At 34.9% G+C, this 18,136-nt stretch overlaps 1 protein-coding gene across 1 annotated transcript; it reads right to left on the bottom strand.

The window, feature by feature from the left end:
- Positions 1 to 5,169: 5,169 nt before the first annotated feature.
- Positions 5,170 to 17,332, bottom strand: LOC133332667 (GTP-binding protein Rhes-like). The gene is made up of 2 exons (XM_061541046.1): positions 16,832 to 17,332; positions 5,170 to 5,501 (listed from the first exon to the last, which is right to left on the bottom strand). Exons 1-2 carry the CDS (start codon positions 17,279 to 17,281, stop codon positions 5,172 to 5,174), a joined length of 780 nt encoding a protein of 259 aa, XP_061397030.1. The 5' UTR covers positions 17,282 to 17,332; the 3' UTR covers positions 5,170 to 5,171.
- Between the last annotated feature and the right edge of the window lie 804 nt (positions 17,333 to 18,136).

The raw sequence follows: 18,136 nt of genomic DNA, 5'->3' as shown, positions 1-18,136 counted from the left end.
CCCAGAAAAAATATTCTTTAAAAATCCACGCCTCTTATGTACCCCAGAAATAATATTCCTTAAAATCCAAGCCTCTTAGGGACCCCAGAAAAAATATTCTTCAAAACTCCACGCCTTTTATGGACCCCAGAAATAATATTCCTTAAAAATCCAAGCCTCTTAGGGACCCCAGAAAAAAATTCTTTAAAAATCCACGCCTCTTATGGACCCCAGAAAGCATATTCTTAAATATCATCTTATAGACCCAAAAAAAATCTTTAAAAATCTACGTCATTCGAATAGGTATAGCGTCGTCTAATGCACCGCGATCATACTCACCATTAGTCTGTTTCTTCCCCCAAAAAAAATCTTTACACACAAAAATATATAAATTTTGAGTTTTCATTTATTTTATTACACAAAATATTTCTTGTTTTGCTTTTAAAATCAACATTTCTTAAATTAATTTATAAATAGCTTATTTTATTGGTATTTTATTTTGTTTTGCAAACCATCAGTTTCATAATATCAAAAATTTATTTGTTGTTATCAATCTTATTTTTTCGCCTTGTTTTTTTTTTTGTACTTAAGCATTAGTGTTTTTTGTTTCTCTTCTTCTAATTTAATGAAAACAATTAAAAACATCTTATTAGCTAATGTACATAAATATAAAATTGATGTTGTTGTTATATTCTTCCATAAGTACTGTATGTTTATTATATTGTTGCATATACAACTTTTATTAATTAAATATTAGTATCAAAAAGAAAACTTGTTACAAAATCTATACTAAGCAAAATTGGGATGCTTTTCTTCTTTTGTTTTTCTTAAGTCTTAAAATTATAGTTAATTTATTCAGCAACTTATTGGAAATTGTTAGATTAATTGAATATGTTTTTTTTCTGATGAAGCTGAGTTAAATTTCATCGTCTGTTTTGTGGTGTTTGTTTAACATAAATTTTGCATTTTGTTTTTATTTAAAGCAATTTACAAGAAAGGCATTTACAGGCCAAATTTCAATTTTCAAATAAATTATTCGAATTATTTCATTTTATTGAATTGACTATCATCATTTCGAAATATATGCCACAATTCCTAATACTGAAATATTTTTTTGGAATTGTGTAAGAGTTTGAATACAAATTTTGGAAACCATATTATTTGAAAATAAAGTAGTTGTCTTAATTTTTTTTTCTGTTAAATATTGTGCGATTTTATCAGCATAAAAATTATGTTTCATTTTTGTATTTTATAAATTATCAACATTTATTCTAAAATACATCATTTTGTTTAAAATCATATAAAATCTTATATATTATTGAATATTTTCATATATATAACACATGTTTCTTATGCGTAGACACCATTAATACTGTTTTCTTTAAATATATGCCGAATTCGAATTTTTAAGGTAATATGCGAGACTTTCAGTCATCTATGGTTTTTACAATCGAAGAAAATTCGTACGATACAAACAGCTATGTAATGTTTATGATTGCCGTAGGTAACTACAAACTCCAATACATGTATATGGAATTCCCCTTTAGGTTCAACTATGGTAGGTACTCCCTTCCATTAAATATTAAATTTTTACTGTTTTTCTGTTAGCTACCTCTCGCTCTGTTAGCTACGTCATCCAGAGCAAGTGATGTGGCAATAGTTGAAGCGCCACTAAGTGAACAAAGTCGCCTGCTCCCCTCTAAAATAAAGTGTATTTTATTGGATGCTTAGAGCTTACGACTTTGTGGAGTAAAACATTGCACTTCCCTCATATATGGTACCAAAACATTGAGGCAAAACTAGCGAGACTTCTAGAAGTCGCAAAACTTCGATTCAATGAAGGAACTGTTTCACATGACCGAGGTAAAAGAAGAATGGTTGGTTTACCCCTCCACATGAAGCATGACAATGAATATTGATTGTTCCAAATGGATAATGATTGTTCCTAACTAGATATACTTAAATCGGCTTTCGAATAATCAAATAATCTACTTTTTGTATTGAAAAGTTTAAAAGTCGAAGTTTACTTTTGATCTTTGACGAAATCTAAAAGTCCACTTTTTATACTCGATTTTCGATATTTTTTATAAATCTGGGATTTTTAACACACATTTTATTTGTAGGCAACAATTTATATAAAAATTTTGATCAAAGGAAAAATCAAAAAAATTTGAAAGTGGACTTCGCCATCTGATACAAAACTCTAAAATTTGACTTTTGAACTCAACTATATCACCCTACTCCGAAAGATTGTCCTTGAAAGAATTAAAACGGAGCAACTATATTTTCAAATGTCTTGGAAATCGGAAATAATGCCACATGTGAATACGTATACCGTACCCCCATATATATATATATATATTTGTTTTTATACCCTCCACCACAGTATGGAGGGTATATTAATTTTGTCATTCCGCTTGTAACACATCGAAATATTCATTTTCGACCCTTATAAAGTACATATATTCTTGATCAGGGTAAAGTTCTAAGACGATCGAGCCATGTCCATCCGTCTGTCCATGCGTCTGTTGTAATCAGGCTACCTTCTGAAGAAATTGAGATAGGGTGCTGAAATTTTGCATAAAATTGTCTTTTGTCTGCAGGCAGGTCAAATTCGAAGATGGGATATATCGATCCACGTTTAGGCATAGCTCCCATATAATGGTACTCCCCAATTTTCGGTATTTTGGGGTTCTTGGGCGTGTTTTTCAACCGTTAAAATTTTTACTTAAAATTGGTACTTTGAGTTCTTATTGGGTAGAAAATCTGCCTACTAAAAATTATAAATATAGGTAAATTTTTCTGGTACCCCCCATATAACGGTACCCCTCAATTTTCGGTATTTTGGAGTTCTTTAACGCGTTTTTCAGCTGAATTTGCTACATCGGGTTCTTATTGGGTACTAAATGTCTCCACAAATAATTATTAATATAGGAACACTTTTTCTGGTAGTCCCCATATAACGGTACCCCCGTAACTTTCAGTAATTTGTTGGGTTTGATCGTATTTTCCGCCGAATTAGCTGAAATTTTGTATTTTGAGTTCTTAATTTGGTACATATTTCCCACAAAAAATTATGAATATAGGTCCATTTTTTCGAATAGCCCCCACATAAGGGTACCTCCAATTTTCGGCATTTTGGGGGGTCTTGAGTCCTCTGTTAACCGAATTTGCTGCAATTTGGTATTTTGTAGTCGTATATGGTTACAAATCTCCCTACCAAAAATGATTAATATTCGCCCTTATTAACCTTATATATATATATATATATATATATGGACCGATATTCCCCATGTTCGAACATGAACAGGTTTGGAAGAAATAATAAGTGGGATGAAGTAAAAATTTTTTGAAACAAATTTGGTCCAAATAAACATGGGGTCTACGACAACTATTTAGAACCATAATCGGTTTGTAGAAATGTCGGTATAGGTACACTTTTTGGTACGTTCCCTATATTTTTATTTCGAGTACCTGTTAGTACATCTATGGTGGAGGGTATACAAAGTTCGGCCCGGCCGAACTTAACGCTTTTTCACTTGTTGAATTTAGGCCGGGCGTTGAAAATACCGACAAAATCGGAGAAATGATCGAATTTGACCGGATTTCACAAAGCTGGATTCAAAAAGAAGCTCGATGTTTGGGTGCAACACTAATTAACAGAAAAAATAGGATGGATCGAATTTCAATTGACCAGAAACGGCCAGAATTGGTAAACAGGATAGGTGTCGTGTTCCATCAGAACAACGCTAGGCCGCACACAGCGATTCGCCAGATACTTCGGGAGCTTGGTTGGGAAGTTTTAATGCATCGACCATACAGTCCCGACTTGGCACCAAGAGATTATCATATTTTTTTGTGCATTGCAAAATTTCGTTAATGATAAAAAAATTGTGTCTAGGGAGGATAGTGAAAACCGACTACTTTTATGAGAGAGGCATTGTGAAGTTGCCTTTAAAATGGCAAAAAATCATACAACAAAACGGTGCATATTTGGACTTTCAAATCGGACTTTCCGAAGCATATTAAATAAAGTCCTATAGTTCATATACAAATAATGGATTTCTTTTTCCCGAACCTAACATATCCTTCTTTTCATGTTGGAGTAAAAAACACAGTAAGGAAAGTAGAAAAGTCGGACGGTGTCGATTAGATGATAGCCTTCACCACTTTGGGTGCATACAAGAGATGCTACTAAGGTTTTTATTGTAACAGGCGTTTTGTTTTGAAGGATCATGACATTATGTATGATGTTTGTCTCAATCAGACAAACTTTGGAAGTTTTATGTGCTTGATTTAAATCTGAAAACTTCGCAAACGTCAAATTGTACTTAATTCATTACGCTGTGCAAAATTTGGTCTCAATCGGACAAATATTTAGTCTTTGTTGCACCATTTACTTAAAATCGTACGAAACTATATATGGGAGCTGTATATATATCAGAACCGATTTTTCCTAATTTCAATAGGGTTCGTCCGTGGGCAAATTAAGTAGGCTGTGCTAAATGTCGGGACCGGGATACGACCTGTACTTTCTTTAAAATTTAACATGGACAGACGGACGGGCGGGCATGCATAAATCGACTCAGAAAGTTGTTCTATGAATATTCTTAAAAGAACCCATGAGCCTATAACGTTTCATTTTGTCTGTCACAAACATATGCACAATGGTGATGGCTATAATAATAAAATTACGACACAATCGAACATAATACCATAGATATAAAATTCGAATTCGGCATTTTCATAAATTTTTGGTAAGTTCTAAAACTTTTGCATTCCGGTGTAAAATGGTGCATTTAAAAATTGTTTGTTAGAAATTATTATTTGTCATTATTTTTATGAAAACATCACTTGTTGTTTAAAAAAAAACACACACACTTCAACACTAGGATCTTTAATAGACATTAAGTAATTTCATTTATACTTTTCCAAAAAAATCTCAAAACAATTCAACACAGAGACACACAGGGATAATAAAAATTATCCTCTTTGGCCCATAAAATTGCCAATGCAAACTAAATTTCCAACTAAAACCTGACTAGTTTCACAGTTATGTTTGTTCGTTTGTTACCACACACCGACAACAACAGCTGATGATGATGGATCTATGAACGGCAATGTCCATAAAATCATAGCTATTTCAATGCCTTCGTATATCATTCTTCACGTCCATGCTTTGCCGTAATCCCTTAGGTCATGGTGCATGAATGCCGCTTAAAGGCGCCACGATGTGATGGACTTTTGCTGCCTTTGGCCGATGTAAACGATGGCAACGATTGACGTCTTCTTCGCACCGCCGGACTTAGATTATAGCGAATGTTGGCCTGTACCAAGAGCTCCTTAAATATTTGTACAATTCCAGTATTTTCCTTGGCCGAACATTCGATATAGCCGCAGTGCCAATCTTCGCACACCACCATTTCGGTGACTTCATATTCGACTTGTCGTTCACTCTCGTCCATGTCGATTTTATTACCGACCACAACAATGGGTGGTTTGGTGCCTTTCTGTGTGATAATCTGCAATGAAATCGAAGAAGAAAAAAGAAGACAAAGGACAAGGATGAGTGTGTGTGCACAAAAGTGATTAGAATTACAAAAGTTTGCCACAACACATTGCTATGCCATGATAATCTTGTTAATCAAAGACTAATTCTGTGAAATAACTGCTTGGGGTTTGGATTCGAATAAGTAGAGTATGCCAAAGTGAAAAACCTCAACATTCTTGTAAATGTCATATGAGTAGATAATATTTCATGTGCATATGTATGACAGTGTGTGTGTGTGCGTAAGTGTAAATGGATGAATGTGTAATTAGTGTTTGTTCTTGGAAAATGCTATCCAACTTTCAAAAAATTGTCTACGTAATAATTCTGTACGATATTTAATGCTGTGGCTAAAGAGCCACATTTTGTGGGCATCTTCACCGAGGAAAGTTGTTGTTCACATTTTCGATATGAAAACGCAAAATGATGGGTAAAATTGTAGTACACTGCATATCTTAACTTATGACCAATGAACAATATTTAGGGTCATTATTGTAACTATATACTTCTAAGGAATACAAAGGTAATACAGGTAGATAAAAAGTTATTAAAAAAGTTGAAACTATTTGGCAAAAATCTGAAACTACTCCTTTAGAAAATGTTTCAAATTATGGTATCAGGGCTGTTATATGTGATATTAAGGAGAATAGTAAACTCCATGTTATATAAAAACGAATGAAGACGTAAATCATTTTACCTCCCATGCGAGTTGTGATTAATAAAAATCCCATTATTTTATTTTTTAAAGGATTTGTTTATTCATCTTCTAGTCCACTGTGAAGTAATCCCCCTATGATATATTTCTGCCAGCGCTCCCATCTTCGGACTTGATCTAGGCTTTGTAATGATAATAGGATTTGCTAAGTTTGCTTAAAATCGGATAGTCAGTTCCCATGATATAAAATTATTATACCCTACACAACTATGTTGTCAGGGTATTATAGCTTTGTGCAGCCCCAAAAGTTTGTAACGCCGCTAAATATTGGTCCTAGACCCACCTTTAAGTATACCGATCGTCATATTTCGACTAGCTGAGTCGATCTAGACATGTGTGTCCGTCCGTCCGTCTGTCCATTATAATTTGTAAACACGATACAGGCCACAGTTATGGACCAATCTTCACGAAATTTTGCATGTAGAATGGGTTCTGGTCAATGAAGATCCCTACTGTTTTTGATAAAGATCGGTTAACATTTAGGGGATGAAATGGACCAAATACTAAATTTTTGTCGCGATTTCTGGTCGCTCCAGAGGCCGCAGTTATGGTCCGAACATCGTGAAATTTTACATGGAGAAGGGGATCGGGCCTAAGATTAAGCATGCCTTGTTTTGATAAAGATCGGTCAATATTTAGCGGGTCAAATGGACCCTGACTTTTGTGTGAAAAATTACAATTTTTTTATTCTGGGGCGTATATACTTGCTCCTGAAGGACGTATACTCGAGGTGATGATAGTATGTCCAAGATGAGTTGCTGAGTTGCCTTCATTGATTGATACCAATTATATGGCTGTATGTACTCCGATGCGGGAGTTATACGTAATTAATTAAAGGTGACTATGTGCATATTATTACTATTACTCCATTAGAGGACGGAAATCTCGCGCTGATCGCTTTGAAATTGTACATGAAGTTCCGATTATGGTCAAGGACGACGCTTATAAATTTCGGTGAGATTTCATTCAGGGCGTACAATGAACCGAAAACTTTAATTTTGCCAGATTTTCTAGTCGCTCTAGAGGCAATTATTAGATGGTGATCGGTCAATTTTCCGAGTGTCAAATCAACCAAAATCTAAAATGACCAATTTTTTATTGTATGGCGTAAAAATTCACTTCAAGAAAAAACATTTTGAAAAATATGCAAGACTTAGAAAGAGGAGTTGTTGATCTATAATCGGTAAAAAGGGTGCAAATATCACGAAATATTGCCCAGGCTTTTCGTAGCAGTTGTGTAGGGTACCATATGGTCGCCCCGTCCGACTATACTGCTCCACTCACTGGTTTTCAGTTGTGTTTGCGCAAAATTCAGTAGCGTTGTTTAGCAAAATATCAAATATTTCCAGGTTGGAAACTTCATTTTAACTAAATAGAACCACCTCTATAATTGAGGGAATGAGGACTTCGTCCGGGCCGATCAAAAATTCCTTAAATCAGTAGGGACCTCTAAATGGGCACTATGTTATTGTTCATGCTCTGGAAAAATGTTCCGAATAACAGCTCCTCAGATTGGAAATTTGGGATAGGTATTTAAACGGGTAGGGGCTAATTCAAACACTAACTTATATTTAATAATTTCTGGAATGAAGTTGTTATTCACAAAAATTCCGATATGTTAAATTATAACCACTTCGATGTGAAAATTAGTTTTAAAAAGTTATTAATATGACAATAAGGAAGGACCTTTATGTTGGGGCTGTATCCATAATTTAGACTTATGAAGACAATTTTCCGGAAAAATGACGTTTATATTTGACGTTTATCTTTAACGTTTATCAAATAAAGACAATAAGGCGAGACCTATATAAAAACCTATATTGATCATTGAGCTTTTATATGGCTGAGCTTTTAATAACCCTTTATACCAAATTACAATCTCATCGGAGGAAAAGTGCGGCTAAAGCCTTCTAAATCCCAAAATATGGTGGTACAGTTATATAGGAGCTATACAAAAACATACACCTATGTTGATAATTTTTGAAATATTGATTTTTCATCCATGATAGAACCTCATATGAAATTACATGCCCGAAAGATTTAAAATAGGGAATATACGGGGTATAACTGTATATAAGGCCTACCATAACATGTTGACCAATAGTGATAAATTCTAGTAAGCAGGTAAGAAACTAAAATACCAAAAAAACAGCTAATCAGGTTTCCCAAAACTTTAAAATACCGAAAAATGGTAAGTACTATTATATAGGGCTGACCTAAAAAGTGACAGATATTTCCAAATTAATTCAATACCCTATACCAAAATTCATGAAAATCGAAAGGTATATAGGGACTTTTCTGCACCAGTTACATAAAATCGCCGAAAATATATATGGCAGCTATATCTAAATCTGAACCGATGTTCACAAAACTTTGCACACATCATTCTAAACTCAATTCAGTACGCTATGCCAAAATTCGTTCAAATTAAAAGATTTCCAGGGGCTTTGGTGCTCCAATTACCTAAAATCGGTCGAAACTACATATAGGAGCTATATCTAAATCGGAACCGATATTCTCGAAACTTTGCACACATCATTCTAGACCTTATTCATTACGCTGTGTCTAATTTCGTGCAAATAAAAAGATTTCCAGGGACTTTCGTGGACTACTTACCTAAAATCGGACGAAGATATATATGGGAGCTATATCTAAATCTGAACCGATTTTTACGAAATTTGGCAGACATCATTCTAGATTTAATTTAGTATGATGTGCCAAATTTCGTGCAAATCGAAATATATATAGGGACTTTGGTGAATCATTTACCTTAAATCGGACGAAAATATATATGGGAGTTATATCTAAATCTGAACCGATTTTTTTCCCAGTTACAATAGGGTTCGTCCTTGGGCCAAACAAGTGAGCTGTGCCAAATTTCATCCAATTGGGATCATAAATGCGACCTGTACTTTGTTTACAATTTAACACCAACAGACGGACGGGCATGCAAAAATCGACTCAGAAAGTGATTCTATGCTTATTCTCAAAAGGAACCATGGGTCTATCTCGATTATTTTTGCATGTTACAAACATATGCACAAATACATAATACCCTGTACCACAGTGTGGTGAAGGGTATAAACATCCTATAAGAAATAACAGTGTATGTGCAAAATGTCAATGTTCTATCTGAAATGTTGAATATTTTTAGGTTTGGCTAATGACAAATTTAATATACATTCCACCATTCGGTGAAGAGCATAAAAACCCCTCTAGAATTTACGGATAATGATGTCCTAGGGCTGTATTTTTGTCAACTCTACAAATACGGTAGAGTAAGCTCTAGGGTACGGAAAGCTCTCGAAAAAAGGGAAATCTATACAACGTTCCTGATATCTTCTTTATTTTGACGTAGACAATACATGGCAGAAATAACACGAATTATAACACCCTATTTATGACTTGTGTGTTATGATTTTCGCTATATTCTACTAGAAAACACACAAAAAAAAATAAATTTTCGGTCCACTTCATCCCAAAATTTTAATCAGATCATCATCGAAAATTATAGACGTTGTCTTTGACCATATTTGGAACTTCGTGGAAAATTTTAAATTTTATATTTCCGCCCTCTAATGAGGTAATAGGTTACTAAATAATATTTGAATACCTAAGCACCTGTAAATATATTTACGCAAGCACCTGTAAATACCATTCCTCTTGGATACACTATTCACTTCGCGGATCTATATGCTTCACGAGTAAATATTTACGCCATTGAATACAAATTTTGTAATTTTTCACACAAAAGTCAGGGTCCATTTGACCCGCGTATTCTTTGTCCCAATTCTCTTCTCCATGTGAAATTTCGCGATGTTCGGGTCATATTTGCGGCCTCTAGAGCGACCAGAAAAACCGACAAAAATTAAATATTTGGTCCATATCATCCCCTAAATATTAACCGATCTTTACCAAAAACGATAGGGGTCTTCACTGGCCAAAACCCTTCCTACATGCAACATTTCGTGAAGATTGGTCCATAACTGTGTATCGTGTTCACAAATTATAATGGACAGACGGACGGACGTACACACATGTCTAGATCGACTCAGCTAGTCGAGATAAGACGATCGGTATACTTAATGGTGGGTCTAGGAACAATATTTCGCAGCGTCACAAACTCTTGGGGCTGCACAAAGCTATAATACCCTGACAACATAGTTGTGTAGGGTATAATGATTTCCTTGAAATATAAATATGAATTTTCCCCATGTTTGTTGCATTCGAATTAGAATCGGATATTATAATAATTTCAAAATGATATACGAAATTCCATAGAATAAATATTAAACGTGAAACCCAGCAGCTGTCAATAAATTCACACAAAATTCTACGAATTGCAAAACAAATTTTACACAACCAGCAATATGTATGTTACGATATGTACGTATCGTTTGCAGTTAGTCTACAACAATTTTCTATGATATACAAGTTAGTTGTTGTTGCTGCTGCTGTTCGAAGTTTTACTTCGTTGGCGTTGGCAGGAAATCATAACAATTCAAAGAGGAACTAACAACTGACAAAGCGGAAGCAACAAACAATGACCCGTCACAGTTAGTGACCCGGTACATTGGTTGGTTGGTTGGTATGTTTAGTAGCAACGTTTCAAACTTATTTTTAGTTGCTGTCATGGTTACATCTTTACTTGCTGTTGGCGAGGGAGAAATGTGTCCCCATCAAAGGTATTAAATTTTACGGAGCTTAAAGAGAAATGTGTAAAGGAGGTGTAATAGAAAAGAAGTGTTGAATTTCAATGGGTGTTGAATTTAAATCTTCTACAAGATATAAAATATTTAAAGGAATAGGAATATTGGAGAAAATGAAGACCGAAGTAATGAATGGGGACTACCCAGAAACGTGGACGTGGAATGGAGATATTCTGCTCTGAAAGAGTCCAATATATAAAATTACAACCAATTTTGGCGAAACACGTGACTAAAATCCCCAACTACAGAAACTTAGGATGTAGCGTTATATGCAGGCCACCCTAAAAAGTGGAAACGAAATTCTATAAAAATCCACGCCTCTTGCCTCTGTAGGCTCTCTATATGGCCTTCAAAGAAATTCTATAAAAATCCATGCCTCTACTCCCTCTACGCCGTTACTTAAATACACGACTTTGGTCTCTATAGGCCTTCAAAAAACAATTTTTGAACAACCCACGCCTATGGTCTATATAGGCCATCGGAGAAATTCTTTACACAATACACCCCAGAATAGATATTCTTGGCCTAAAAGAAATAAAAAATGCTGATGTGGCTAAAAGTATAAAAATTGTCAGTCGGTGTTGCCGACAGATACATACCTTCAGTTTTGAGGAGGTCTACGGAATAAAGCACAGGTTTTATTATTCGTTTATTATACCCTACACAACTATGTTGTCAGGGTATAATAAATAGGACCAATGTTTCGTGGTCTAGGACCGCGAAATATTGGTCCTAGACCAACCTTTAAGCATACCGATCGTCATATCTCGACTAGCTGAGTCGATCTAGACATGTGTGTCTAGATCGTCCGTCCGTCTATTATTATTTGTAAACACGATACAGGCCACAGTTATGGACCAATCTTCACGAAATTTTGCATGTAGGATGGGTTCTGGCTAATGAAGATCCCTATTTATTCTGGTAAGGATCGGTTAATATTCAGGGGATGAAATGGACCAAATACTGTGGTCCAAATTTCATCCAATTTGGATCATAAATGGTACCTGTACTTTGTTCACAGTTTAACATGGACAGACGGACTGACGAACATGCATAAATCGACTCAGAAAGTGATTCTATGCATATTCTCAAAAGGAACCATGGGTCTATCTCGATTATTTTTGCATGTTACAAACATATGCACAAAGACATAATACCCTGTACCACTGTGTGGTGAAGGACATAATAGTTTTTGGTATGGAAATTTTCTATTCAGTGAAAACCCAAGATATGAAATTTCTGCCCTTTTGGTTGAAACACTAGACAAAACTCTACAAAATAAGGAAATTAGGTATATTGGCTTATATGAGGACTATCCGAAAAAGTGGACCAATTTTGATAAGTTTTATTAGTAAGTAAGTTCAACTGACTAAGACCCCAAAATACCTAATTATAGCTGATTAGTTGGAAAAATGTGCCCAAACCCTGAAAATTTCAAAACTTTACCGTGGACCGATATGCCCCATCTGCAACCCCAAACATGCTATGAGTAAAGCCCTTTCATAAATATTGCAAGGTCTATAGTGATATCTACAGACGAATGGGCGGACAGACGTTGCTAAATCGACATAGAATTTTATTCTGATCAAGAATATGTACACTTTATGGGGCCTCCGGTGAATATTTCGAGGTCTTGCAATTGGAATGGCAAAGATAATACACACTCTGCCTTATGGTGCAGGGTACAAAAATTCGAAAATCGAACATACGTAATTCAAGAAATTCGAAAACAACGGTTATATTTTGTTTCATTTCCGACTTGTGTCTTCAACCTAAGTTTCTGTAATTTTGTTGAAGGCTCTTAACCTCATTTTCAAATTTAAAGCGTAAGATTTAGAATTCATTTTCATGTTTTACCTTTATTTTCAATGGTTCGATATAAAAGTGCTCCGACGAATTATAAGTTCAACGTTATAAAAAATATGAGTTTCCGTGTAAAGTGTTTAATTAACATAATTTATTTTACACTTTATTCAACATGCTTATTAAAAGTTAAATTCTATTACGAACTATATTAAAGTGGCTGTGAAACATCCACTACATTGCAAAATACTGTTCCTGTCGGTGTTGTTGTTTTTTTTTTTCATAACATAAAACTACATCACGCTGAGCTTTTACTTTAATATTACAAAACACTAAACAGTTTTTTTCTGTTTTTCCTCCTTTTCAAAGCACCTTCCAACTCATATCCTCTTTTACTGCTTATTCTATGAATTAATCTAATTTGAAAATTGTTATTAAATTGTTCTGCCAAATGGATTCATTTGCTGACAAGGTGAATGATTTGTTGTCATGTGGTGTTTTCGAAGAAAATTCTGATACTGGACACACACAATCAACTAGCATACCAATCAAAACCGTCAGGAATTTACTCTACTATCCCAAAGGTAAACTTCGGTGAAAACTAAAGCAAAATAAAATATTATTACTACTACTCGTATTCTAAGAAAATACCATAAGTGACCCTGAGTAGTTAGTAAATAAACATGTCAAACTTTTGGGAATACTTTGTCATCATCACAGCTGCGTAAAAAAATTCTGGTTCTAATATACCAGGCTCTGATATATTGTAGCAATTTTACTACGCAGCTGCGTAAAATTGTCAAAATATTATCGTTTTCATCAAAGAGCTTATAGTTAAATATCCAAACACATCAATGTCATTTCGATGGAGGTCAATTTCCATGAGGTATATCTATGTATGTATATGCGCATAATATGGAATTTTGAAAGTACATAATTCAGGATCATAAGAATAAATGCAAGAGTATATGGACAAAGTTTACTAAAACTTTGTCGTTGGCATAAATGTGAGAAGTTATATAGTTTTCCAAGAATTTTAACATGGTGACAATGGAATATATTTTGAACTAAAATAAAATGGAGAGTAGCATATAATATTGCGTTTGTAACGTCTCCAAATACTCATTATCATTATCTCATAATTATATATCGATTTAGCAATGCTGGCAATATTAACTATTATTATTTTGAATTAGCATACTTTTTGAATAACTGTTTTGAATTGAAAGTGTGTGTATGGGTATACGTTTTAATACATTTCCTATTTTTGGTGTAATGAAGGTTTTAGCCACATTTTCCTACCGAAGTGTCTATAATTTGGAAATTCAGATTCTTGGACGGTCAAGTACAGGGTTGCCCATATTCGACGGACTCATGTTTTTTTTTTTAATCAAAGAAAAAAATAAAAATATGGCGGTTGGCACTGTTAATCATTTAATTTGTTCCAAGTAGATTTGTTTACATCAATTTTTGAATATGATATCTCTCAAATGGCCGCCTCTGGCGTTGATGACGTATTGTAGCCTTTTTGCTGCATTTTCAGTCGTTTTTGCCAACATTTCGGCCGGAATAGCGGCTATTTCTTCACGAATGTTGTCCTTTAGCTCTTCTACGGTCTTTGGCTTGTTAACGTAAACCTTTGACTTCAAATATCCCCACAAGAAGAAGTTAGGCGGCGTCAAATCGGGCGAACGCGGTGGCCAGACCAAATCACCACTTTTCGACATCAAACGGCCCGGAAACAAATTCTTCAGAAAATCGATTGTTATGCGACTTGTGTGCCGTCTTGTTGAAATCAGAACTGCCTCATACGCTTTCGACGAATAATTGGCATCACAAAATTGGTCATCATGTCGCGATAACGCTCCTGATTGATAGTAGCAGCATGGCCATTTTCATTTTGGAAGAAAAACGGGCCAATGACCGTTTTCGCACTAACGCCGCACCAAACTGTGACTTTTTCGTCATGAAGAGGCACTTCTTGAATCTCCTGAGGATTTTCAATGGCGTAAAAACGGCAATTTTGCTTATTTACGGTCCCATTCAATGTGAAATGGGCTTCATCGGACATAATTATTTTCGATGAATCTTTGGGCCCATTCCAATCGATGAGGCTTGTCCGTAGACAACATTCTTTGCGTCCATTGAATATTGTACGGGAACAAATGCAAATCAATGCGAATAATCCGTTGTAAAGTGGACCGTTGTAAAATGGAGGTCATAGTCGCGTGCAAATTAAGAACCCAGAGGAAAAAAAGTCGTCCTAGGTCCAGTTTTTAAATTATGGCGTTATATTTTTATACCCACACTGTGGTACAGGCTATTATGTCTTTGTCCATATGTTTGTAACAGGCAAAACAAGGCATTGTAAACAAAGTACAGGTTGCATTTTTTATTCGAATTCGGTGAAATTTGGCACAGCTCATTTATTTGGCCCAAGGACGAACCCTATTGAAATTGGGAAAATCGGTTTAATGTAAATGGTGTACCAAAGTCTCTATATATCCTTCGATTTGAACGAAATTTGGCATACCACACTGAATTATGTCTAGAATGATTTGTGTTAATTTTCGCGAAAATCGCTCCAGATTTAGATATAGCTCCCATATATATTTTCGTCCGATTTAATGTAAATGGTGTACCAAAGTCTCTATATATCTTTCGATTTACACGAATTTTGGCATATCGTACTAAATTAAGTCTAGAATGATGTGTGCTAAGTTTCGTGAAAATCGGTCCAGATTTAGATATAGCTCCCATATATATTTTCGTCCGATTTAATGTAAATGGTGTACCAAAGTCTTTATATATCTTTTGATTAGCACGAAATTTTGCATAGCGTAATGAATTAGGTCTAGAATGATGTGTGTTAAGTTTCCTGAAAATCGGTTTAGATCTAGATATAGATCCCATATATATTTTCGCCCGATTTAATATAAATGGTGTACTAAAGTCCCTGAAAATCATTTGATTTGCACGAATTTTGGCACAGCGTATTGAATTAAGTCTAGAATGACGTGTGCTAAGTTTCGTGAAAATCGGTTCAGATTTATATATAGATCCCATATATAGTTTCGTCCGATTTTAGGTAACTGGTGCACAAAAGTCTCTATATGTTTTTCGATTTGCACGAAATTTGGCATAGAGTACCGAATTGAGTCTAGAATGATGTGTGGTATGTTTCGTGATTTCGGTTAAGATTTCGGTATATTCAATTAACACGAAATTTTGCACAACATATCAAATTAAGACTTGAATGATGTTATTATGTTTTGTTGAAATTGTGCAGATTCAGACATAGCTTTCATATATATTTCGAGCGGTTGTCTGATTGAGATTTTTAACAGTGCGGCATATCAAATAGCGTGTATCGATTTTGCTATAAACCGTTTTCCACAAAATTCTTTCCATGGTACGCAGACGACTCTACTACTACTTTCCTTACTGGGTTTTACTTGTTTTAACTTAGTTTATGGTCAAAAATAAACGATTTTCAAAAAAAAAAATCAAAGGTCCGCCATTTTGTTAATTTTTGTGCGAAGATCATAAGCATAGTTCAGATCCAGACATGTACTCTTTATAATTCCTTTGCAATTTTCGGATTCCCATGTTCTAGTGAGGAGTTATCATGCATAAGAACTTTACTAAATATATTCCTATTTGCCTGAAATAAATTTACCCCAACACATGAGGCATTTAAACCTTTCAATTCAATTATCATTTGCCGTATGACTGAGGTATAAAAAATAATATCGTGAAATTTGAAGTAAATAAGCCTTGCTCCTTGCTTTGAAATATTTTTATATTTTTTTCCTCCCTCCGCATTGTTCCAACTCATATTTGATTTACAATTCTTAAACTTTTTCTCCATCCCCCAAAACCATTTCCACGAATTTGAAAATTTCTTAAAAATGCCCTATCTGCGTGTTTCATTTTCTTTTTCATATTAAAATCCAATTCAAATGCTCCCCGCAGCCTTAAGCTGACACACACACACAATGAAATCTTACAACCTCTATTTATGATATTCAATATCTGGGTGTATGTGTATGTATATAGGTATGTGTTTATACTTACTAAATTGCGCAACCTTTCCACCTCATACCACGACTCAATGTCATTCACATCGTAGACGAGAATAAATGCCGCTCCTGAACTTATGGACAAGGTTCGCATAGCAGGAAATTCATATGAACCCGATGTATCTAGAATGTCCAGTGTCAGTGCCGAGCCATCGGGCAAATCGTATTCGCCACGATGCAATTCTTCGACCGTTTGTTTGTAGCGGGGATTGAATTTGTCATAGAGGAATTGCGAGATGATGCAAGTTTTGCCGACCTTCGCTGCCCCCATCACGACAATGCGATGCTGTTGTTTGCGTATCAAATCGGATGAGTGTGTAGTTGTGTTGCAACGCTTATTGCCCGATGCCGACGACGAGGAGGGATAGTCGGCGCTGTTGGCACGCGTTGACTTCAGCACGGATGTCAGTGAGGGTAAACGTAAGCGTTGACATGTACCAGGCATTATGAATGAACTGAATTTCACTGCAATGGCAATTTGCAAAACAATGTTCGGTGAAATGTTGTTTTGGTTGCCACAACAAGACAAGGAGAGTGATGTGGCAAGGAGGAAGTTTGATTGAAATGATATTATTTTGAGGGGTCTCTTCTTTTGGTTGCGGGGTTGTGTTGTAGCTGTTAGATGTCCTAGTTGGCCATTGCTTTGGGTATTTTATGTTTTCTATTTCGATTTCACCATTTCCTCTTTCTCTCTGTAGGAATGAATGCTACAGGAAATTTTGTTATTTAATAAATTAAAATTATTTTATTTCTCCTTGGTTGTTGTTTTTTTATTCTTCTTCTTTGTTTTGTTTACACAAACAACACGTGGTGATAACGATCTCAGTGACGGGAGTCAGGTTTCTTTTGTTTCCAATATGGCGGTTTATCTTCTTTGCTATCTGAAAAAATAATAAAAATAATAATTGCTATTATTTCAAGCTAGAGGAAGATAGCAGCAAATATGAAAAGTAATACAATATTTTTTTGTAGAGCGGCAAGTTTCTTAGATTATCACTTGAAGGATATTTTAATTAAAAAAGTTTATGACCAAACTTTTGCGGTCTCATTTAAAGTATCCGATTGTTATCTTATTTGGCTTTTCATATTTTCCTCTTATTTTCTTTAATTTATCATATTTGCATTTTGCTGTGTTTCCATTTTTTCACTTTTCCTAAGAAGCTTAAAGGTTAAACCCAACTATACAGCTGTTGCTTCTTTAACAGTGTTTTGCTGACTTTGTCGCATTCCATGGAAGCTGGTGCTAGCTTTGTTATAAGATAATTGTTTTTAAAATTCCCTGGGCGAGAAAAATTTGTTG

The sequence above is a fragment of the Musca vetustissima genome, unplaced genomic scaffold, assembly GCF_032173495.1.
Source record: "Musca vetustissima isolate MV318-11 ecotype Yass unplaced genomic scaffold, APGP_CSIRO_Mvet_v1 utg53115, whole genome shotgun sequence".
Taxonomy (NCBI): domain Eukaryota; kingdom Metazoa; phylum Arthropoda; class Insecta; order Diptera; family Muscidae; genus Musca; species Musca vetustissima.
This window is presented reverse-complemented; position numbering and strand designations above follow the sequence as displayed.